We start from the raw sequence: 24126 nt of genomic DNA, 5'->3' as shown, positions 1-24126 counted from the left end.
GACGGGCGTCCATTCTCGAGGGTATTGGTGAGCATGCTGTTGACTGATGTCGGCCTGTGTGCTCCACCCAAACAGACGTCTCCCACAATGACCCATCCTAGGTCAAGTCTCTGAGCATATGGGGCATTTTGTGGGCCGTTGATCTGTCCTCTAGCCTTGTGGACCCGTAGAATGTCTCTTCCGAGGAGTAAGACGATAGGGGCTCCTTGGTCAAGCTCCGGTATCAGGTGAGCTATACGTTTCAAGTGGGTGTGATGAGCTGCTACCTCCGGTGTAGGTATCTCAGACCTGTTGTCCGGAATTTGATTGCACTCTAGTATTGATGGTAAGGATAAGCAGGTTTGACCGTCCATAGACTCTACTTTGAATCCGGTCGCTTTTCTCCCCGCCGTCTCGACAGTACCTGCACATGTCTTCAAGGAGTACGGAGAGCCGGGACCAGCAATGTTGAAGGTGTCGAAGAGAAAGGGCTTAGCTAGAGACCTGTTGCTCTGATCGTCCAATATTGCATATACCTTGATTGCCTTATCCCGTTGGCTCACTGGGAATACTCTGACAAGACAGATCTTCGAGCAGGATCTCCCTGCTACAAATTCCTTGCAGATCTCTGTACACTGAGAAGTGACCACTGGGGTGTCAATGTCAGTGTCCGTCTGTTGTTCGGCAGACTCTTCTACTCGTGATGATACCCCTGAGGGTGGTCCAGGGTGTAAAGCCGTGTTGTGCTCCACACTACTGCATTCTGCGCATTTCACACTGGTTTCACAGTTCTTGGCGAAGTGTGAGGTAGTCGCGCAGCATCTGAAGCATATCTTGTTTTCCTTTAGGAAGCTCTTACGGTCTTCTAGAGGCTTCTCCCTGAAGGCTCTACATTTTAGTAGAGGATGAGGTTTCTTGTGTAAGGGGCAGTGTTTGCTGAGATCTTGGGGTTTGTCCTCCTCTGGAGAGGACTTACTTGCCCTGTAAGGAAAACCTGTGGAGGTAACATTAGTTTTGTGTACTGCCACTGGTGTTTTACTGGGTTTTACACCGGAGGCAGTGGTACATGACATAGTGAAATCGAAACTGGGGTCATTTCTAACTTTAGCCTGCTGAGCAACAAAGTCTACAAACACCCTGAAAGGAGGAAATGGCACCTTATGAGCCTGTAACGGGACCCGTGACTGACCCACTTTTCTTGTAAATTGTAAGGGAGCTTTTGGACAATCGGGTTGACACCTCTGGCAGTGTCCAGGAATGCCAACCCTGGTAGGTCACCTTCTGCCTGAGCAGCATGTACCTCCATTAACAAGTCGCTCAGTTCCCTGAGCTTTTGATAACCCTTATTTGCTATCTTGGGGAAATCATCAATTCTTTTATACAAAGCATTTTCTATAGCTTCTATTGACCCATAACATTCTTCGAGTCTCTCCCACACCATGCGAAGTCCTGTGTGTGGGTACTTTATGTTAATGTTCCTGATTCTTTTGGCGTGTTCAGCTGACTCGTTCCCAAGCCACTTAACCAGTAGATCTAACTCTTCACTACTGGAAAGATGCAAGTCTCTGATGGCATTCTGGAAGGAGACTCGCCATGCTCTGTAGCTTTCAGCTTGATCAGTGAACTTTACAAGTCCCTTGGTGACCAGCTCCCGGCGGGTAAAGAACCTTGCAAAGTTCATAGTGGCTGAGTCAGTGCCAACATGAGCTGGTGTGCTGTTGTCATGCGGTGTGTGTGGTGCATCCTCATACCTGGTAGGAGCTTCTGGCTTAGGAAAGTCTGTATAAAACCGTTCTGAAGCGAAGGGTGTCCCTGTCAGTCTGGGAGGAGGCCGTACCTTCTGTTCTGTAAGACGGTAGTGGTGGTCGACGTCGTTTCGCAGTATACCTTCCTGCTTCCAGTACGGTGTTTGGAGGAAGGATCTCTGGTAATCTGTATAGGCTGGTTGGTGTAACGGATCAGAGTTGTCTTCTATTCCGGGATGTTGGTGGACATATTCTGAGACGCGTTGAGCAGGGTCCTGACGATCAAGGTCTGGTCCACGTACGTCGCTGTCACGCTCAGATTCGGGAAACTCCACGGCTTCTAAGAACTCAGCTTTGGCTATTGCGGCTGCTGCTTCTTTTTCAGCGGAAAGCCTTTCTAAGGTCGCTTGCAGGCGTGCTGTATCTGCGTCTCTATCGGCTTGCAGGCGGGCTCTTTCTGCTTCTTGGCAGGCTCTTTCTGCTTCTCTATCTGCTTGCAGGCGGGCTCTTTCTGCTTCTTGCTCTGCTTGTCTTAACTTTAACTGCATCTCTTGTGCAGCGAAGGAGGATCTTACCTTCGCCGCCTCAGCTTCTGCTCGGGCGAGGGTGACAGACCTTTTCGAGGAAGACTTGCTAGAGCGGCTTGTTTGAGACCTCGTCCTGACTGAGGATGCTCGACTTGCAGACATCGTGTGTCCGTTTGCAGGCTGTAGGACGTCTCAGAGCGGGTAGGAATGACTTCAGCGTAGACTGAGACGTGTAGCGCTTGGCGGGCAATATGGCGGCCGCTGCGGTATCTGCAGGCTGTGCGGTGAGGTACAAGCGGCTGTGTAAGTGGTCTTGTTATTGCTGGCGTCTAGCCTGGTTTTGCTAGCCTCCGCTGGTATTTAGCTTCTGTTTTACTGCTTGCTGGTATCTAGCCTGCGTTTTACTGGCCTCCGCTGGTATCTAGAATCCGTTTTACTGTCCAAGCTGGCGTCAAGAATCCGTTTTACTGTTCTGTCTTCATACACGTTGATACGGTGTGTGATCCGACATACGGCATAAACCACTTCTGTCTCCCAAATAAGCAGACTGTTCTCTGTAGTCTAACTTGTTTATTGGTAAACATGAGCGCGGTAAAACTATAAGAATACAAATGATTTGTATAAGTATTGGGCAAATAATTACATGACTGCAACTAACAGGGAAAGCATACAGGATGATGCAACTTCTATAATAACTACATACAGCAGGTAACCAAAAATCACATTTCCTGTGTACTAGCTGCTATACAGTTAATCACACTCTGTACAACATCACATAGCAAGAACAGGGATAATGGTCTTACTGGATAATCTTAACCGGAATGGCAAGTAAGTGAGGTAGTTCAACACAGCAGATTAACACGTGTGTCCAGGGAAATACACAGAGAGAAAATGGAGTTTCCCCTTCCCATGATACCTTGGTGAATCCCAGAATGCAACACTCTAATAGTTACTGAAAAACACAGGTAATAAATTTAACCACCACTGGGTGGTGCTATAACACAGCAAAACCAAAACTATGATATTAAACCTTTTTAATACAAGATATGAACCTGTCCTTCGCTAGAAAGGGCAGAACACTTGCTGCTTTGTGTATCACATGAAATTCCAATAAAATAAATTTAAGTAATTTGTCATAAGCTGCATATTCCTCTCTCCAGCAGCAGCAAACTCAAGCTTAGCATTTTCTACTGTCACATATCCTCCATTACATAGTCTTGCAATACCTGCTTCCGTCAACAGGCGCCACCCTATTCATTCTGTGACTGGCACTGGTGATGGAGGAGAATTCGGATCCAGGAGCTCTGGGCAGTGGAAGCTCTGTCCAGCCTTAAGGGTGTGTCTGCTGACCACATAGAGTAATCAGCTGGAACCTGCCAGATATAGCTTTGTTCTCCTCTAGTGCAGTCCTGTGTGCTTAAATCCTGTCTTGTGCATTTGCTTCCTGTTTTGACCTCTGTATGTTTGCTGACTACTCTTATGTCTTCTGATTTTTTTACCTTTTCTGCCCTCATGGCTCGGATCCGGCTACCTGACCACTCTTGCCAGTCTATGCCATTGTCCAGAGCTAACATCGTGGCCCTAACCCATGGGCCCCTGTGTAAGTCCAGATTCCGGTACAGGGGTTAAAGGGTTCAGGCTAGGACAACCCCTGGGATCTGGTAAACAGAGTGTCTTGGGCTAAGCTTGTCCTTGCTAGCCATTTTTAGAGCTGCAAGGCAACAACTGACATAGCCACATTACATTTACTAATTTAACTTTACAAGGCGTTTAAGAGACAATAGGTAAATTGAGCTTTATTTTTAATTTTGGCACAGACTTCCAAAACAAATTTTTGAGGTACAGGCATCTTGTTTATTTATCTGATGAGGAGCAAGTGTCACAGCCTGTCAAGTCTAGGTCCCAAGGTGCCTATAAAGAAATACCTTGCCATAGACAACTAATTGGTGGTACAAATGGGCAGCTACAATTTAATTCCAATAGGGAATTCTAGTTTCCTACTCTTGGGAGTGATGTAGAGTCATAGTGGTCACCTCCCACCCCACAAATCCTTTGGTTGGCTGATAACTTTTAATTATGATAATAACCCATTTTTATGAGATAGATAGATAGATAGATAGATAGATAGATAGATAGATAGATAGATAGATAGATGGATGGGGAGGCTTGACAAAAGCTCTATGTCTTTGAGCCTAAACATTGCCATTTTTCAAATGGACAAATACATTTTTGTACCTTTTTCAATGACTATTCTCTGGCATGCTAGCTACATTTTTTGGATTACCATGTATACTCGAGTATAAGCCGACTTGGGTATAAGCTGAGACCCTTGAATTTCCCACAAAAAACTGGGAAAACTTAATGACTCGAGTATAAGCCTAGGGTGGGAAATGCAGTGGTAAATTTCATAAATAAAAAGAGATACCAATAAAAGTAAAATTAATTGAGCCATCAGTAGGTTAAGTGTTTTTGAATATCCATATTAAATCAGGAGCCCCATATAATGCTCCATACAGTTCATGATGGGCCCCATAAGATGCTCCATACAAAAATATGCCCCATATAATGCTGCACAAAGGTTAATGATGGCCCCATAAGATGCTGCATATTAAAATATGCCCCATATAATGCTTCATAAATGGTTAATGATGGCCCCATAAGATGCTTCATAGAATAATATGCCACATATGCTGCTCCATAAAGGCTGATGGCCCCATAAAATGCTCCATAGAATAATATGCCGCATATGCTGCTCCATAAAGGTTGATGGCCCCATTATTATTATTATTTGTTTTTTTTTTTTATTTATATAGCACCATTAATTCCATGGTGCTGTACATGAGAAGGGGTTACATCAAAATACAAATATCACTTACAGTAAACAAAACTAACAATGACAGACTGGTACAGAGGGAAGAGGACCCTGCCATTGCGGGCTTACATTCTATAGGATTATGGGGAAGAAGACAGTAGGTCGAGTGTTGCAGTAGCTCCAATGGTGTTGATGTGGCCGTGTGGTCTTTACAGGCTGTAAGCTTCCTTGAAGAGGTGGGTTTTCAGGTTTCTTTTGAAGGATCCAAAAGTAGTGGATAATCGGATGTGTTGGGGCACTGAATTCCAGAGGATGGGTGATATTCGGGAGAAGTCTTGGAGGCGATTGAGTGAGGAGCGAATAAGCGTGGAGGAGAGGAGGAGGTCTTGGGAGGACCGGAGATTACATGAGGGAAGATATTGAGAGATTAGTGTGGAAATATATGGAGGAGAAAGGTTATGGATGGCTTTGTAGGTCAGTGTTAGTAATTTAAACTGGATATGCTGGAAAATTGGGAGCCAGTGAAGGGATTTGCAAAGAGGTGAAGCAGAAGTGGAACGAGGAGAGAGATTAATTAGTCGGGCAGCAGAGTTAAGGATGGACTGGAGGGGTGCGAGAGTGTTAGAAGGTAGGCCACAGAGGAGTATGCTGCAGTAGTCGAGACGGGAGATGATTAGGGCATGCACGAGCATTTTGGTAGAGTGTGGGTTGAGGAAAGGACGGATTCTGGAAATATTTCTGAGCTGGAGGCAACAGAAGGTGGCGAGAGCTTGGATGCGCCGTTTGAAGGACAGGGCAGAGTCAAGGGTTACTCTGTGGCAACGGATTTTGGGGACAGGGGAAAGTGTGATTTCATTTATTTTGATAGACAGATCAGGTAGGGAAGATATGCGTGATGGAGGAAAGATAATGAGTCCAGATTTGTCCACATTGAGCTTGAGGAAGCGAGAGGAGAAGAAGGAGGATATGGCTGATAGACACTCTGGGATTCTGGAGAGCAGAGAGGTGACATCTGGGCCAGAGAGGTAGATCTGAGTGTCATTGGCATATAGATGGTACTGGAAGCCATAGGACCTTATGAGCTGTCCCAGGCCGAGTGTATAGATTGAGAAGAGTAAGGGTCCTAGGACAGAGCCTTGGGGGACTCCAACAGAGAGGGGGCGAGATGAAGAGGTAGTATGGGAGTAGGAAATGCTAAATGTGCGGTAGGCAAGGTATGAGGAGATCCAAGATAGGGCAAGATCTTTGACCCCAAAGGAAGAGAGGATCTGTAGTAGGAGGCAGTGGTCAACTGTGTCGAAGGCAGAGGACAGGTCTAGGAGGAGGAGTATAGAGAATTGTCTGTTAGCTTTGGCTGTAAGTAAGTCGTTAGTTATTTTCGTCAGGGCAGTCTCAGTGAAATGGTGGGGACAGAAGCCAGATTGTAGGTTGTCGAAGAGAGAGTTAGATGCAAAGTGAGAGGAAAGTTCAGCATGGACGTGCTGCTCAAGGAGTTTGGAAGCAATAGGAGCAAAGATATGGGGCGATAGCTGGACATACCGCTTGGGTCAAGGGATGGCTTTTTGAGGATAGGTGTGATTGTGGCATGTTTGAAGGCAGAGGGGAAGGTACCAGAAGTTAGGGAAAGGTTGAAGAGATGGGTTAGAGATGGGATTAGTGTGGTGGTGAGGTTGGGGAGGAGGTAGGATGGGGTCAAGTGCACAAGTGGTGAGGTGTGATTTGGCGAGAAGATGAGCAAGCTCTCCTTCAGTGATTTTGGAGAGTGAAGTTATGGGGTTTTGGCATTGGTCTCTCATACAAAGGGGTTGTGGTGGTTGGACAACAAAGACTGGCCCCATAAGATGCTCCATAGAATAATATATGCCGCATACTTTGTAGATTGTGAGCCCTCGCGGGCAGGGCCCTCTCTCCTCCTGTACCAGTTGTGACTTGTGTTGTTCAAGATTATTGTACCTGTTTTTATTATGTATACCCCTCCTCACATGTAAAGCGCCATGGAATAAAAAAAGAAGACATTCTCACATCTCGTTGCTGGGCGCCAGGTGCAGGAGTCGCTGCTGGCTCAGGCCCCCGGCACTTGCGATATTCACCTGTCCCCGTTCCACCGCCGCACGCTGCTGTGTCTTCTGGGTCTCTGCAGTGACTGTTCAGGCAGAGGGCGCGCACTAACCTTGTCATCGCGCCATCTGACCTGAGCGTCACAGCCAGAGGCCGCGGAAGACAGAGCGTGGTGGTGGAACGGGGACAGGTGAATATCGCATGGCTCACCCTCGTCATACTCACCCTCCCGGCGCAGTCTGTACATCCCTGCTTCTCTGATGGTCTCTAGCACACTCCGGCAGCTTGTTCCTGTATTGAGCGGTCACATGGTACCGCTCATTAAAGTAATGAATATGATCTCCACCTATGGGAGTGGAGTCGCGTCCATATTCATTACTTTAATGAGCGGAACCTCGTGACCGCTGAACACAGGAACAAGCTGCCAGCACTGGAGACCATCAGAGAAGCAGGGACATGCAGAGACGCGCTGGGCGCAGGTGAGTATGATGTGACAGCTGCCACTCCCCCTCCGCCGGCGACCCCCTGGGACCATGACTCGAGTATAAGCCGAGAGGGCACTTTCAGCCTAAAAAAATGGGCTGAAAATCTCAACTTATACTCGAGTATATACGGTATTTAGATAGATAGATAGATAGATAGATAGATATCTTATTTGACTTTAAACACACTTAAAGTCTTACCTCCAAAGACTCTGAATAGTCTGCTGCAGTTGGGCAGAGGCCATTTTACATAATTTGCTCTTTGAAAACTTTGCTTTCTTTTAAGATAGTCATTTGGAAAGAATGCAACAGAACATTTGCTGAGATCTGTAATTAAACAGATAGAAATGAGGTCATGTTCCAAAGTAATACTGTTATACAATCTGCCGGCAGCCAGCACCACCAAGACTTGATGATTCAGCACTATTCTGTATAACAGTGCATTTAGTATGGCCGCATAAATTGTATTTAACGAATATGACACGCTTTAAAAGCAATATATCACACCGACATTAGCAAACTATTTTTATTTTACATTTAACCCTATGTTGCTTCTGCAGTATTTGGTGCCCTTCTCAGTATTACCATCATGATCAGACTATGCATGACCTTCACCATCATAATGAAATAATCTGGAGTCTTTTAAAACTGTTGTTATAATTTTCTCCGCACTTCATCATTTAAGATCCATTGGAACTATACCAACAATCAAAGATACGTTCAGAGCAGATTGGCAAAAAGTCTAAAGACAGAGCCGCAATAACAGAATTAATAGCCAATGCCATCAGTTTTCAACTAGGTAAGACCAAAGCAGGTGATAGATTTTGGATAGCAGTTGGTCGACAGTTATTTTTTCCAAATCCCCAAGATAAATGCAAGGTTGGCTTGAAGCCAAGTAGCAAAGTCGTAATCTCTACTGCGCCATGCGCATTGACATCATGTAATATGGAAAGATGATGCAAATGTGGAAACTCAAGTTCCATAATGGATTGTGCAGAAAATACATGGCTTCACAGAGTTAAACGGTGTTACTAAAGTCATGGGGGAATTTATCATTCCCTTGGTGCCAAGGGCAGGTGTATATTAAAAAAAAATGGTTGAGGCTTAGCAAAAGTGGGCATGGACAATCGGCACTCATGCAAATTGTATTGAAAATCCATTACAGTTCATACCTGAAGTAGATTTCATTTTCCAGCCCCAGTCAGGCCTAATGTGGAATGAATTTATTAAGAGGTGTGCTCTTAGGGTACCGTCACACAATTGCAATTTTGATCGCTACGACGGCACGATTCGTGACGTTCGAGCGATATAGCTACGATATCGCAGTGTCTGACACGCTCCTGCGATCAGGGACCCCGCTGAGAATCGTACGTCGTAGCAGATCGTTTGAAACTTTCTTTCGTCGTCTAGTGTCCCGCTGTGGCGTCATGATTGCATGGTGTAACAGATATCGTATACGATGTGCGCATAGTAACCAACGGCTTCTACATCGCACATACGTCATGAAATTATCGCTCCAGCGTCGTACATTGCAAAGTGTGACAGCAGTCTACGATGCTGGAGCGATATTGTTACGATGCTGGAGCGTCACGGATCGTACCGTTGTAGCGATCAAAATGCCACTGTGTGACGGTACCCTTACTCCAGCAACATTTGGTTCAAGGCTTGCATTTATGATAATCCTCCGTCACCCTCTCCTGCTGCCTCAAAAGCTGACCAATTAAGCTGTAATCACTTGAAGAGGTTGTCCACTGCTTTGATAATGATAACATCTTCTTAAGATAGGTCATCAATATCAGATCATCAGGTGTCAGACATCGGCACCTCAACCAATTAGCTGAATAGGAGCTGAGTTGCAGATCTCAGCAACAGCCACTAAGTTGTATACAAAAATATACAAAAAAGGTTGCACTCTATTGTGCAAAAGCATGTCTGATATGAAATATATGAATTATGAATAGCAAAATGGCTTTTGAACATTAGGAAAATATTTAAGAGACGCTTTGCACAGAATTTGATATAATCAAATAGTGTGGTCCCGGCTAACTCATATGTAGGCTTTGCTGAACAGAGGTATCCACATTCACCCAGGCATACAGATATTGGCCTTTGGTAAGTGTTCACATTTGGACAGGGGGGTCAGGGACCCATCAGTTATGAGACCACCTTGACGACTGGTTGATGGGCTCACACTATTTGATTATATCAAATTCTGTGCAAAGCATCTCTTAAATATTTTCCTAATGTTCAAAAGCCATTTTGCTATTCATAATTCATATATTTCATATCAGACATGCTTTTGCACAACAGAGTGCAACCTTTTTTGTATATTCATGTATGGAGGTAGCTGCTCCTGGTATGCACCTATTCACACTAGTTTGGATGTGCGAGTCTTTTTTTTGTCATTTCTATGTTAGCTTACTGACTGCGCACTCCTCCCATCACCATGTGGTTTTTAATTGCATCTCATCACACTTGGTCCCGGCTAACTCATATGTAGGCTTTGCTGAACAGAGGTATCCACATTCACTCAGGCATACAGATATTGGCCTTTGGTAAGTGTTCACATTTGGACAGGGGGGTCAGGGACCCATCAGTTATGAGACCACCTTGACGACTGGTTGATGGGCTCACACTATTTGATTATATCAAATTCTGTGCAAAGCGTCTCTTAAATATTTTCCTAATGTTCAAAAGCCATTTTGCTATTCAGAATTCATATATTTCATATCAGACATGCTTTTGCACAATAGAGTGCAACCTTTTTTGTATATTCATGTATGGAGGTAGCTGCTCCTGGTATGCACCTATTCACACTAGTTTGGATGTGCGAGTCTTTTTTTTTTGTCATTTCTATGTTAGCTTACTGACTGCGCACTCCTCCCATCACCATGTGGTTTTTAATTGCATCTCATCACACTTGGTCCCGGCTAACTCATATGTAGGCTTTGCTGAACAGAGGTATCCACATTCACCCAGGCATACAGATATTGGCCTTTGGTAAGTGTTCACATTTGGACAGGGGGGTCAGGGACCCATCAGTTATGAGACCACCTTGACGACTGGTTGATGGGCTCACACTATTTGATTATATCAAATTCTGTGCAAAGCGTCTCTTAAATATTTTCCTAATGTTCAAAAGCCATTTTGCTATTCATAATTCATATATTTCATATCAGACATGCTTTTGCACAATAGAGTGCAACCTTTTTTGTATATTCATGTATGGAGGTAGCTGCTCCTGGTATGCACCTATTCACACTAGTTTGGATGTGCGAGTCTTTTTTTTTTGTCATTTCTATGTTAGCTTACTGACTGCGCACTCCTCCCATCACCATGTGGTTTTTAATTGCATCTCATCACACTTGGTCCCGGCTAACTCATATGTAGGCTTTGCTGAACAGAGGTATCCACATTCACCCAGGCATACAGATATTGGCCTTTGGTAAGTGTTCACATTTGGACAGGGGGGTCAGGGACCCATCAGTTATGAGACCACCTTGACGACTGGTTGATGGGCTCAACCTATTTGATTATATCAAATTCTGTGCAAAGCGTCTCTTAAATATTTTCCTAATGTTCAAAAGCCATTTTGCTATTCATAATTCATATATTTCATATCAGACATGCTTTTGCACAATAGAGTGCAACCTTTTTTGTATATTCATGTATGGAGGTAGCTGCTCCTGGTATGCACCTATTCACACTAGTTTGGATGTGCGAGTCTTTTTTTTTTGTCATTTCTATGTTAGCTTACTGACTGCGCACTCCTCCCATCACCATGTGGTTTTTAATTGCATCTCATCACACTTGGTCCCGGCTAACTCATATGTAGGCTTTGCTGAACAGAGGTATCCACATTCACTCAGGCATACAGATATTGGCCTTTGGTAAGTGTTCACATTTGGACAGGGGGGTCAGGGACCCATCAGTTATGAGACCACCTTGACGACTGGTTGATGGGCTCACACTATTTGATTATATCAAATTCTGTGCAAAGCGTCTCTTAAATATTTTCCTAATGTTCAAAAGCCATTTTGCTATTCATAATTCATATATTTCATATCAGACATGCTTTTGCACAATAGAGTGCAACCTTTTTTGTATATTCATGTATGGAGGTAGCTGCTCCTGGTATGCACCTATTCACACTAGTTTGGATGTGCGAGTCTTTTTTTTTGTCATTATTAAGTTGTATACAAAGTCACTGCAGGGGTGGATATCTGCAGAACGGTCAGGATAATGGCTGTAAGACCCTCATCAGTCTGATATTGATGAGCTATACTAGGGATAGGTTATCAATTTGTAAGCTATTTAACATGATGTGAAAGCTCATATTGTGTATACAAAAGCGGTAACAAACTCTTCTGAATTTGGCTAATTTTGCATTCTGTTTCATGCTCGACGCCCATAACTTCATTTGTGGCTTCCTCAATTTCCCCCACAAAATAGTATTTGGATGGGAAACTCAAAGGATTTATTAAGTATAATTATGTAAACACAGTCCAAATTCTGCAATTTTGGTGTCCATTTGAGCCTTCTTTCCTGTGGTGTCTGTTTTTTAATCTGGACACAATAGTGTATGAGACCATATTATTGTGTCCGTCAGGATAAATCAGAACAGCATCCAATACAGGTGTAGAATTTCAAAGGAACTATATTCCGGAATCAAGTTTCTTTGAAATGCTACACCTGGATTGGATGCTGTTCTCATTTACCCTGACTGCTGCTACTTCTCCAAGTGGATTCCTTGGATCGAGAGCGGGTGTCCATACTTAGTGAGTGCTGTCAGCCTTCTCTATTATGTGTCTATACTATTGTGTCCTATAAACATAAGGATCAATGACCTCGGGGAGATCAAAAACATCCAACACCGCGGAGACACCATCACGTGTTTCTCAACGCAGTGATCCAGAACACTGCCCCATCCCTTATGGGAAATATGCAAATGCATGTAGAAAAGCCGCGGAGACACCATCACGTGTTTTTTCAACGCAAGCAATAAATAGCCAGGTCTTTCACCGGGAAGGAGCAACCACGGGAAGGGCAGCATCCATAAAGGAAAACCACATATGCCAAAACATGGTATCCATCCACAGACAGCTGTTTCGGGGTATTTGCCCCTCATCAGTATGGAGTAGGAAACTGGCTATTAGGAGCAGTGCCTAGTAAAAAGGACTATAAACATAAGGATGAATGACCTCGGGGAGATCAAAACATCCAACACCGCGGAGACACCATCACGTGTTTCTCAACGCAGTGATCCAGAACACTGCCCCCATTACTTATGGGAAATATGCAAATGCATGTAGAAAAGCCGCGGAGACACCACCGCGGTGTTGGATGTTTTGATCTCCCCGAGGTATTTCATCCTTATGTTTATAGTCCTTTTACTAGGCACTGCTCCTAATAGCCAGTTTCCTACTCCACACTGATGAGGGGCAAATACCCCGAAACAGCTGTCTGTGGATGGATACCATGTTTTGGCATAGGTGGTTTTCCTTTATGGATGCTGCCCTTCCCGTGGTTGTTCCTTCCCGGTGAAAGTCCTTGCCATTTATTGCTTGCGTTGAGAAACACGTGATGGTGTCTCCGCGGCTTTTCTACATGCATATACTATTGTGTCTGCCTAAAAAAGACAGACCCCACAGGAAAGAAGGCTCAAATGGGCACCAGAATTGCCTCATAAATGAGGTAAAATAATGGTCAAATTTGCAGACTTTTGACTTTGCCTCATTATGCTTTATAGTTCAGTTCAGAGTTCTACTTTGAATCCCATTTTATGGCGACTCATATGGAACCCCCTTCCAAGACATGGATGCAAAGTAAAAACCTAATGTAAACCCAGTTTAAAATAATATTTAACATTTTTTGACTACTTTTTCACATGTGTGGTAGATCGGTTCACTCGTTTGCGCACTGAGGTAGACACAGGTACACTGTCTCCTTAAATCTCCTGTTAGTATATTGTATATGCAGCATAAACCAACGTGAACCGAAAAATAAACAGCCCTTTGGTCAAAACAAGAAAAACAACACAAAATTGTGTCTCACAGTCTCTGCAGCTGTGAGGGACTGCCCAGCTCAGGGTTAGCAAAACTTCCTAGTTCAGTTTATCTTTAGGATAAGCACTTTCCTTGAGTTTCCCTCTCTTCACATGCTGAACAATGACTGTCTTGGGAGGCCAGCTATTTAAGCACCAGACACACCCTGGGGTGGAGATAAGGTGGACAACCTCCCACTCACTCTATGGTTGTCCACAAAAAAACAGTCCTTTAAACAAATTGGCTGTAAACACCTTGCAGCACTTTATATTGTCTCTATTTACACTGCACTATTATTGCAAGTGAGCATACGTAAGAGAGTAAAGGTACCGTCACACTCAGGAACTTTGCAACGAGAACGACAACAATCCGTGACGTTGCAGCGTCCTGGATAGCGATCTCGTTGTGTTTGACATGCAGCAGCGATCTGGATCCCGCTGTGCCATTGCTGGTCGGAGCTAGAAGGCCAGAACTTTATTTGGTCGTCAGGTCGGCGTGTATCGTCATGTTTGACATCAAAAGCAACAACGCCAGCAACGTTTTACATGGAGCTAACAACCAGCGAGAACGATGAGTCGCCGTTACGTCACTGGATTGCTCCTGCATCTTCTGGAGCTGCTGTGTTTGACATCTCTACAGCGACCTAAACAGCGACGCTCCAGCGGTCGGCTCGTTGTCTATATCGCTGCAGCGTCGCTGAGTGTGACGGTACCTTAATAGTGCAGTCTAAACATTCTACTGATGACCTGACGAAAAAGCTAAACACCTCAATAGCTGAGTGAAATGATCTTTTGTGTTGCACAATGGATAATCGTTCTCAGCAGCACATCATCTTATGTAAACAAGCCTAGTGCTGCCGACACCAATGGCAGCCTATGTCCACCGAACAATCCATTACTGATGTGGATAAGATTTGGACAAAACTGATCTCTACGCTACGGTGACAATTTTAGAATCTGCAGTATATCAATTTGTGCTGCTGTTGTCCATGGTAAAATTCACATATGATACATATGGCTGTGGCTGTGGATTTTAGTGATGAACGAGCGTGCTCAGATTAGGTGTTATCAATGCACGCTCCCTAATCAATGCACGTGTCCTAATTAAGTATTTTGAGCATCTCCGAGTCCCCGCTGCTGCCTGCTTTGCTGTTCGACAGCCACAACAAATGCAGGGATTGCCTGTTTGTTAGCATGTAATGGTAAGTATGTTAGCATGTAATGAAAAGCATGTTGACATATGATCCAAATGTCACAAATTTGCATTACCTGAATGGAAGTGTACTTTTGTTATAATTGATCTGCAAAGTGGACATGGAGTTCTTGCAGGATTGTCTCTCGCCAGTGTCCGTAAACATGGCTCACAGAAAATGTGCTGGCATGGATAACATACGTAGGGGTTGAAATACACATCTAGGCATACAGCGCATGTGTAGCTTTCCTTGTCTTTGATATGCTCATCGGCGTCTTCTGTGGCTACATGATATGATTTATTGATCTATTAAAAAAAAGAGATCCTAGATGTCATATAGTGACTTTTGGGCACAAAGTAATTTCACACTAGCGTCTAATGACTCATAAAACCCATACTAGCATCGTAAGTCAATTTAACACAGAATTAACAGGCATGTCGCAACGTCATGTGAAAGCCGGTTATTATACATTGCCAGCAATAAGGGGGATGAGTGGGAAGCAGGGGAAGAACAGATCCATGTATCACTGTAGAGCTGCCATAAGCAAGTGGAAAGAAGGCTTTTCCGAACCTAGATTAAGCCGATATTGAATAATTGGTTGCAGACATCTGCATAGTAGAGTGGCTAGGACATCGCTAACATGATCTCCTCTGCATGCGGCCAACAGTGATTGATGCTCCACAAGAACTGGCACATTTGTCATATAGATAATGAGCTGAGCCTACTGTATTCCAAAAAGGGATCAATCACACATCCGCTCAATCTCCAATCTCTGAAAACAGAGTCAAATGTGGATGCACAGTGGTTCATTACCAGAGTAAATAGCTGAGTTATCTTTGGAGAATCTTGATACTACAAGAGAAAGCGAGTAATTATTGTAGAGTAGTAAAAGATAATATCGAAATGATCATACTATTATTTACACAGGAAATACCTATAGTTTAATGATGGAAAGGATTCTGGAGGAATTGAGCAAGTTGGGTTGAAGCATCAAGAATTATGATATCACTAGATGGTAGCCCGATTCTAATGCATCTGGTATTCTAGAATATGTATGTAGTCTATTTATGAAGATTTTAGAATAATACATTGAATACCCAGGATTCGGCCGGCCCCGACCAATTAGCGACGTGTGGTGCAAATCCCGCACCAATTCATGGCCGGACTGCGCCTGGCGCTGATTGTTCGCGGCCGGCCACGTAGTATATTGCACAGCCACGTAGTATATTGCACAGCCACGTAGTATATTGCCCAGCCCGTGTAGTATATTGCCCAGCTCACGTAGTATATTGCACAGCCCATGTAGTATATTGCACAGCCCACGCAGTATATAGCAATGTGGGCATCATATCCCTGTTAAAAAAAGAATTAAAATAAAAAATAGCTATATACTCACCTTCCGTTGGCCCCTGGATCATGGCGAAGTGGTTACCGACGCTCCTCGCGTGCTTCAGTCTCAAGAGTGCATTGCGGTCTCGCGAGATGATGACTTAGCGGTCTAGCGAGACCGCTACATAATCATCTCGCGAGATCGCAGTGCATGGAGCGGTCACTGGAGCGTCGCGAGGAGCGGGAAAGGCCCGTTCTGGATCCGAGGGGCCGATGGACGGTGAGTATATAACGATTTTTTATTTTTATTTTTTATTATTTTTAACATTAGATCACACAGGGTTAATAGCTGCGTTAACGGAGTGCGTAACACCGCGGCATAACGCGGTCCATTAGCGCTGGAGGGGATTATGGAGCGGGCACTGACTGCGGGGAGGAAGAAGCGGCCATTTTGCCACCGGACTGTGCCCGTCGCTGATTGGTCATGGCTGTTTTGCAGCGACCAATCAGTGACTTGGATTTCCATGACAGACAGACGCCGCGACCAATGAATATCCGTGACAGACAGAAGGACAGAAAGTGACTCTTAGACAATTATATAGTAGATTCTATTTATGTGCTGTAATTTATGAGCAAACTACCTACAAACTTACTGTTGGATATGGGGTCAGCTTCGGACTAGTATGCCAAGGGCCTACCAGTAAACAACTCCAAGGCCCCACTTTTCAGCTACATGTACAGGTGCTTCTCACAAAATTAGAATATCATCAAAAAGTTAATTTATTTAATTTATTTCAGTTCTTCAATACAAAAAGTGAAACTCATATATCATATAGAGTTGTTACAAACAGATCTAATTCAAGTGTTTCCTTCTATTAATGTTGATTACTATGGCTTACAGCCAATGAAAACATAGTAAGCCAATGAAAAATCCAAAATCATTATCTCAGTTATTTAGAATAGTTAAGAAAAAACACCTGCAAAGGCTTTGTAAGTGTTTAGAAAGATCCCTTAGTCTGTTTCAGTAGGCTCCACAATCATGGGGAAGACTGCTGACTTGACAGGTGTCCAGTAGGCAGTCATTGACACACTCCACAAGGAGGGTAAGCAACAAAAGGTCATTGCTAAAGATTTTGGCTGTTCACAGAGTGCAGTATCCAAGCATATTAATAGAAAGTTGAGTGGAAGAAAAAAGTGTGCTCAGTAACCCGATATTTACCCTGGTTACCATTGTAAAAGTAAAAAAAAAAAAAAACAGTACATGCTCACATTCCGATGTCTGTCACGTCTCCCGGCGTCAGCTTCCCGCACTGACTGTGTCAGCGCCGGCCGTAAAGCAGAGCACAGCAGTGACATCACCGCTGTGCTCTGCTTTACGGCCGGCTGGCGCTGACAGTTTCAACGATGCCGAAGTCTTTCCCCTGATCGTTGGTCGCTGGAGAGAGCAGTCTGTGTGACAGCTCCCCAGCGACCACACAATGACTTACCAACGATCACGGCCAGGTCGTATCGCTGGTCGTGATCGTTGGTAAGTCGTTTAGTGTAACGGTACCTTTAGATAAATTATTCCAAACCAATTCACCTCCCCCAGCTGTTACATTTGTATATATTTTTTCATGAACATACCTGTTGTTTTGGTGACCTATTTTCATGCTTCTGTGGTAGAAGCAAACCTGAACTTTGGTATCCTGAAAAATGCACTAAAAAGCACACTAAAAAAAATTACACCAAAACGTGTTTTTGATGCTGCGTATTTTCTGCCAAGAGTGCAGGTTTTGCTACAAAAAAAAACTGCAGCAAAAACGCCTAGTGTGAGCTCAGCTTTACAGATTGGATCTGTGAGACATTCTGGCAGAGGAGTTGCCATTTGTACAAATTTATAATTCACATTGTCTCTCCTGGCTCTGACAATTTTCTCACAATTTTCACGATCAAAATTAAAAAAATAGTAAATGACCCCCCCCCCCTTATCACCCCCATAGATAGGGACAATAATAAAATAAAGAAAAAATATATATATTTTTTCCACTAGGGTTTTAGGGTTAGGGTTAGGGCTAGGGTTAGGGCTAGGGTTAGGGTTAGAATTAGGGTTAGAACTAGGGTTAGGGTTAGAATTAGGGTTAGAACTAGGGTTAGGGTTAGAATTAGGCTATGTGCACACGGTGCGGATTTGGCTGCGGATCTGCAGCGGATTGGCCGCTGCGGTTTCATAGCAGTTTTCCATCAGGTTTACAGTACCATGTAAATCTATGGAAAACCAAATCCGCTGTGCTCATGGTGCAGAAAATACCGCGCGGAAATGCTGTGTTGTATTTTCTGCAGCATGTCAATTCCTTGTGCGGATTCCGCAGCGTTTTACACCTGTTCCTCAATAGGAATCCGTAGGTGAAATCCGCACAAAAAACACTGAAAAGCCGCGGTAAATCCATAGGTAAAACGCAGTGCCTTTTACCTGCGGATTTTTCAAAAATGGTGCAGAAAAATCTCACACGAATCCGCAACGTGGGCACATAGCCTTAGGGTTAGGTTTGGAATTAGAGTAAGGGTTGGAATTAGGGCTAGGGTTGGAAATAGGGTTAAGATTAGGCTTGTGGTTAGGGTTATGGTTAGCGGTGTGTTGGGGTTAGAGTTGTGGTTAGGGTTGTGATTAGGGTTAGGATTAGGGTTGGGATTAGGGTTAGGGGTGTGTTGGGGTTAGGGTTGTGGTTAGGGGTGTGTTGGGGATAGGATTGTGATTAGGGTTATGGCTGAGTTGGGATTAGGGTTAGGGGTGTGTTGGGGTTAGTGTTGGAGTTAGAATTGAGGGGTTTCCACTGTTTAGGCACATCAGGGGTCTCCAAACGCAACATGGCGCCACCATTGATTCCAGCCAATCTTGCGTTCAAAAAGTCAAATGGTGCTCCCTCCCTTCCGAGCCCCGACGTGCACACAAACAGTGGTTTACCCCCACATATGGGGTACCAGCATACTCAGGACAAACTGTGCAACAACTACTGGGGTCCAATTTCTCCTGTTACCCTTGCAAAAATAAAAAATTGCTTGCTAAAACATAATTTTTGAGGAATGAAAAATTATTTTTTATTTTCACGGCTCTGCGTTGTAAACTTCTGTGAAGCACTTGGGGGTTCAAAGTGCTCACCACACATCTAGATAAGTTCCTTGGAGAGTCTAGTTTCCAAAATGGGGTCACTTGTGTTTTTTTTTACTGTTTAGGCACATCAGGGGCTCTGCAAACACAACGTGACGCCCGCCGGCCATTCCATCAAAGTCTGCATTTCAAAAGTCACTCCTTCCCTATCGAGCCCCGACGTGTGCCTAAACAGTGGTTTACCCCCACATATGGGGTATCAGTCTTCTCAGGACAATCTGGGCAACAACTATTGCGGTCCAATTTCTCCTGTTACTCTTGTGAAAATAAAAAATTGCTTGCTAAAACATCATTTTTGAGGAAAGAAAAATTATTTTTTTTATTTTCACGGCTCTGCGTTGTAAACTTCTGTGAAACACTTTGGGGTTCAAAGTGCACACCATATATCTAGATAAGTTCCTTGGGGGGTCTAGTTTCCAAAATGGGGTCACTTGTTGGGGGTTTCTACTGTTTAGGCACATCAGGGGCTCTGCAAACGTAACATGATGCCCGCAGACCATTCCATCAAAGTCTGCATTCCAAAACGTCACTACTTCCCTTCCGAGCCCCGACGTGTGCCCAAACAGTGGTTCCCCCCACACATGGGGCATCAGCATACTGAGGACAAACTGGACAACAACTTTTGGGGTCCAATTTCTCCTGTTACTCTTGTGAAAATAAAAAATTGCGGGCTAAAAAATAATTTTTGAGGAAAGAAAGTTGATTTTTTATTTTCACGGCTCTGTGTTATAAACTTCTGTGAAGCACTTTGGGGTTTAAAGTGGTCACCGCACATCTAGATTAGTTCCATGGGAGGTCTAGTTTCCAAAATGGGGTCACATGTGGGGGAGCTCCAATGTTTAGGCACACAGGGGCTCTCCAAACGCGACATGGTGTCAACTAACGATTGGAGCTAATTTTTCATTCAAAAGTCAAATGGCGCTCCTTCTCTTCTGAGCCCTGCCGTGTGCACAAACAGTGGTTTGTGAGTACATATGAGGTATTGGTGTACTCAGAAGAAATGGCCCACACATTTTAGGATTCATTTTATCCTGTTGCCCATATGAAAATGAAAAAACTGAGGCTAAAAATTTTTTTTGTGAAAAAAAAGTACTTTTTCATTTTTACGGATCAATTTGTGAAGCACCTGGGGGTTCAAAGTGCTCACTATGCATCTAAATAAGTTAATTGGGGTTCTAGTTTCCAAAATGGGGTCACTTGTGGGGGAGCTCCAATGTTTAGGCACACAGGGGCTTTCCAAACGCGACATGGTGTCCGCTAAAGATTGGAGCCAATTTTTCATTGAAAAAGTCAAATGGCGCTCCTTCCCTTCCGAGCCCTGTCGTGCACCCAAACAGTGATTCCCCCCCACATATGGGGTATTGGCGTACTCATGACAAATTGTACAATAACTTTTGGGGTCCAGTTTCTCTTTTTACCTTTGGAACAATAACAACATTGTTGCTAAAACATCATTTTTGTGACTAATAAGTTAAATGTTAATTTTTTCCTTCCATGTTGCTTCTGCTGCTGTGAAGCACCTGAAGGGTTAATAAACTTCTTGAATGTGGTTTTGAGTACCTTGAGGGGTGCAGTTTTTAGAATGGTGTCACTTTTGGGTATTTTCAGCCATATAGACCCCTCAAACTGATTTCAAATGTGAGGTGGTCCCTAAAAAAAATGGTTTTGTAAATTTCGTTGCAAAAATGAGAAATCGCCGGTCAAATTTTAACCCTTATAACTTCCGAGCAAAAGAAAATTTTGTGTCCAAAATTGTGCTGATGTAAAGTAGACATGTGGGTAATGTTATTTATTAACTATTTTGTGTCACATAACAGAATAAAAATTCAAAATTTGAAAATTGCGAAATTTTCAAAATTTTAGCCAAATTTCCATTTTTTTCACAAATAAATGCAAAAATTATCAACCTAAATTTACCACTAACATGAAGCCCAATATGTCATGAAAAAACATTCTCAGAGCCGCTAGGATCCGTTGAAGCGTTCCTGAGTTATTACCTCATAAAAGGACACTGGTCAGAATTGCAAAAAACGGCCCAGTCATTAAGGTCAAAATAGGCTGGGTCATGAAGGGGTTAATACTTATTTCACCCATTGTATATCCATATTTCCACTTGATATTACATTTCTGTGGTTTCCCGAGGTTGAAAATCTAGATGCTTGGAACTACATAAGCGATTGTGTCCCCCGATGCTCCAAACACAGATGCATATTACACTACACGTCTCCTTCCTAAAAGAGGGAAATTCGTAACTGCTCACTATTCTTTTACAGAACTCAAGAAGTACGGGAGGTCTGCTGCATATTAGACAGTGAGACTGCTGTATCTATACCACATAGGATACACTGCGACTGGTGAATATGCATCACATAGGATGCACCGAGACTGCTGTATATACATCAAATAGGAGACACCAAGACTACTGTATATACATTACATAGGATACACTGAGACTGCTATATATACATGACACTGGAGACATCAAGAATGCTGTATATACACATCACATAGGAGACCGAGACTGCTGTGTACATCACATAGGATACACTGAGATTGCTGTATAGATTACTTAGGATATGCTTTACAAAAAAGGAAAAAAAAGAGCATGAACCGCACATCCCAAAATCATACGTTGATCTAAAGCCGCTAGGCAAAAATTAATATAACTGAATATGAGGTTTTCAGTTTAACATTCTGATCAGACTGTATGAAGCCCACTGCCCCTTCACGGCAAACCCGTGAAGTGGCAGTGGGCTTCATACAGTCTGATCAGAATGTTAAACTGAAAACCTCATATTCAGTTATATTAATTTTTGCCTAGCGGCTTTAGATCAACGTATGATGTTGGGATGTGCGGTTCATGCTCTTTTTTTTTCTTTTTTGCAAAGCATTACTTAGGATATACTGAGACTGCTGTATCCTATAGGAGACACTGTGGTTAGTACATTTACATCACATAGGAGACACTGTAGCTGACCCATCTAAAAAACTCTATACTGCTTGCATGAGAGTCCGGCTGGTGACCATAAAGCTCAGCAACATATGTGCAAAATACCTCACAGATTTTTGGATTCTGTCTCACTTCCTTCCCATCCACCCCCCACCTCCAAGGTGAAGAGTGCAGCAATTTTTGATTGACATTTAAAGAGCTTAGTGAATTAAGCCAACAGCCTACCCAGCCTGTTGCCCCAAAGGAAGTATTTATTGTTATGATAATTTACTTGTGCTGCTGCCTACTCATGAAGTATTGTGTTTAATACTTTATGAGCTTCTATATAATGTTCTTTAGTTTTTGGGATCACTAATGTTTTTAAGTCCCTTTAAGAAGCGATGAGATTGGAAAGTAGTAGGCGAGTGGATGCAATCAGTTTCTCTTTTAGTCTAGACACATTGGAAACAATATGACCGCTAATTGCTGGTTTGGCTGCGCCCCAAAAAAGATTAATATCATCCAAGTGGATAACATTATCTTCTAAATATTCTTCTCAGTCAGCCTCTAAGTAGCATTTAAAGTCATCAAACTTGTATAGGTATGAATGAAGACGTCACCTATTTGTTACTAATCTAAGTGTTGGGAGGAGGAAGACAAGAATCATAGGTTCATGATCGGAGAGTGGTGTTTGCTGGATTGACACTGTATTGTATGTAACAAGTCAAGAGAAAGGAGCCAATAATCTAACCTAGAATGAATATGTACTTGGGAGTAGTATATGTAGTCCCTTTGTGTAGGATGGCAAAGTTGCTCGATTAGATTGTGTATAAATAAAGTCAGGGATTGGGGATAAACCTTTTTTAGCTGCTGGGGGTGATTAATTTAGAAAGGAGTCATGTCAATTATTTAGAGCATCTCCCATAATTATTAGAGAAGGCCGCCATTCCTATAGTTTGTCATATTATTTAACAAAGAAGGCATTGTTAGGTGCATGGTAAAAGAGAAATGCATTTTTGGATGTACAGTATCTAACCTGAGGTGTGGACTATATATTAGGATACAGTATATCCTGGGTCTAATAAATATCAGTACCTTAGAGATTTAAGGAACATAAAACAACCAAGGCTTTTCTCTGTAGATCAAAAGGTCACATTGTTTTTCATGAGTTTTCTTTATCTGAATATCTATACACATGGATGATGTGTCACCCTGACATCAAGTCCGACAGAAAAAGAAAAACATTTTTTTTATTATTATTACCCCAGGGACAATTTCCTTTACTGTTTTAAAAAAAGAGCAAGCAATTCAATAAATCAAACAAAATGTATAGATGAATTAATCTTTGTCAATGTTCCACCCAAATGAGTTTGGATCTATACTTATTGAATGGTGGAAATTGCCAGGTCCCATGTAAAGTCTGTTGGCCGACACTTATTCATAAAGACCTCCCATACGTAGACACTCTGGCAACGTGGGCATGTGTTCTACCTGGAGAGCATGGAGTAAGCTTCTGCTAAACAGTTCTTATTATTTAGGTTAAGAACAAAGAATAGGGTATGCTAAAATTCAATATGCCTGATCTTTTTTTTCCTGACAAAGATTAAACAAAGGTAAGCTGAACATATTGTACACATTAGATATTCGGCTGGGAGGTTTGTCCGAGTCTAATGAGTATAGCCACAATCAGTTGCAGTGATCCACTAGAAGGAAGGAATATTTGATTAAGAAACTCAATACCAGTTGTAGTATTGGAGGGAGGGGGATGAGTTTTGCTTGCCCCATTTACCTTCTATTGTTTTGTGACCAAATATAAGCTTTAAGTATGCCTTAGCATGTATTTTTCTATTCCAGATTGTAATTACTACAAAGTCTGAATCT

General features: G+C 43.0%; 1 protein-coding gene across 1 annotated transcript in view; it reads right to left on the bottom strand.

The window, feature by feature from the left end:
* Positions 1-2952: 2952 nt before the first annotated feature.
* RNF180 (ring finger protein 180) overlaps positions 2953-24126 on the bottom strand; it is a 159337-nt gene continuing 138163 nt past the window's right edge. The window contains exons 5-7 of the mRNA XM_069749334.1: positions 14916-15144; positions 7805-7930; positions 2953-3203 (exon numbers count right to left, since the gene is read on the bottom strand). Of these exons, the coding sequence (XP_069605435.1) occupies positions 3094-3203; positions 7805-7930; positions 14916-15144 (465 nt within the window). The 3' untranslated portion in view covers positions 2953-3093. The remainder of the gene's footprint in view (positions 3204-7804; positions 7931-14915; positions 15145-24126) is intronic.

Source organism: Ranitomeya imitator, chromosome 1 (genome assembly GCF_032444005.1).
Source record: "Ranitomeya imitator isolate aRanImi1 chromosome 1, aRanImi1.pri, whole genome shotgun sequence".
NCBI classification, from domain to species: Eukaryota; Metazoa; Chordata; class Amphibia; order Anura; family Dendrobatidae; genus Ranitomeya; species Ranitomeya imitator.
This window is presented reverse-complemented; position numbering and strand designations above follow the sequence as displayed.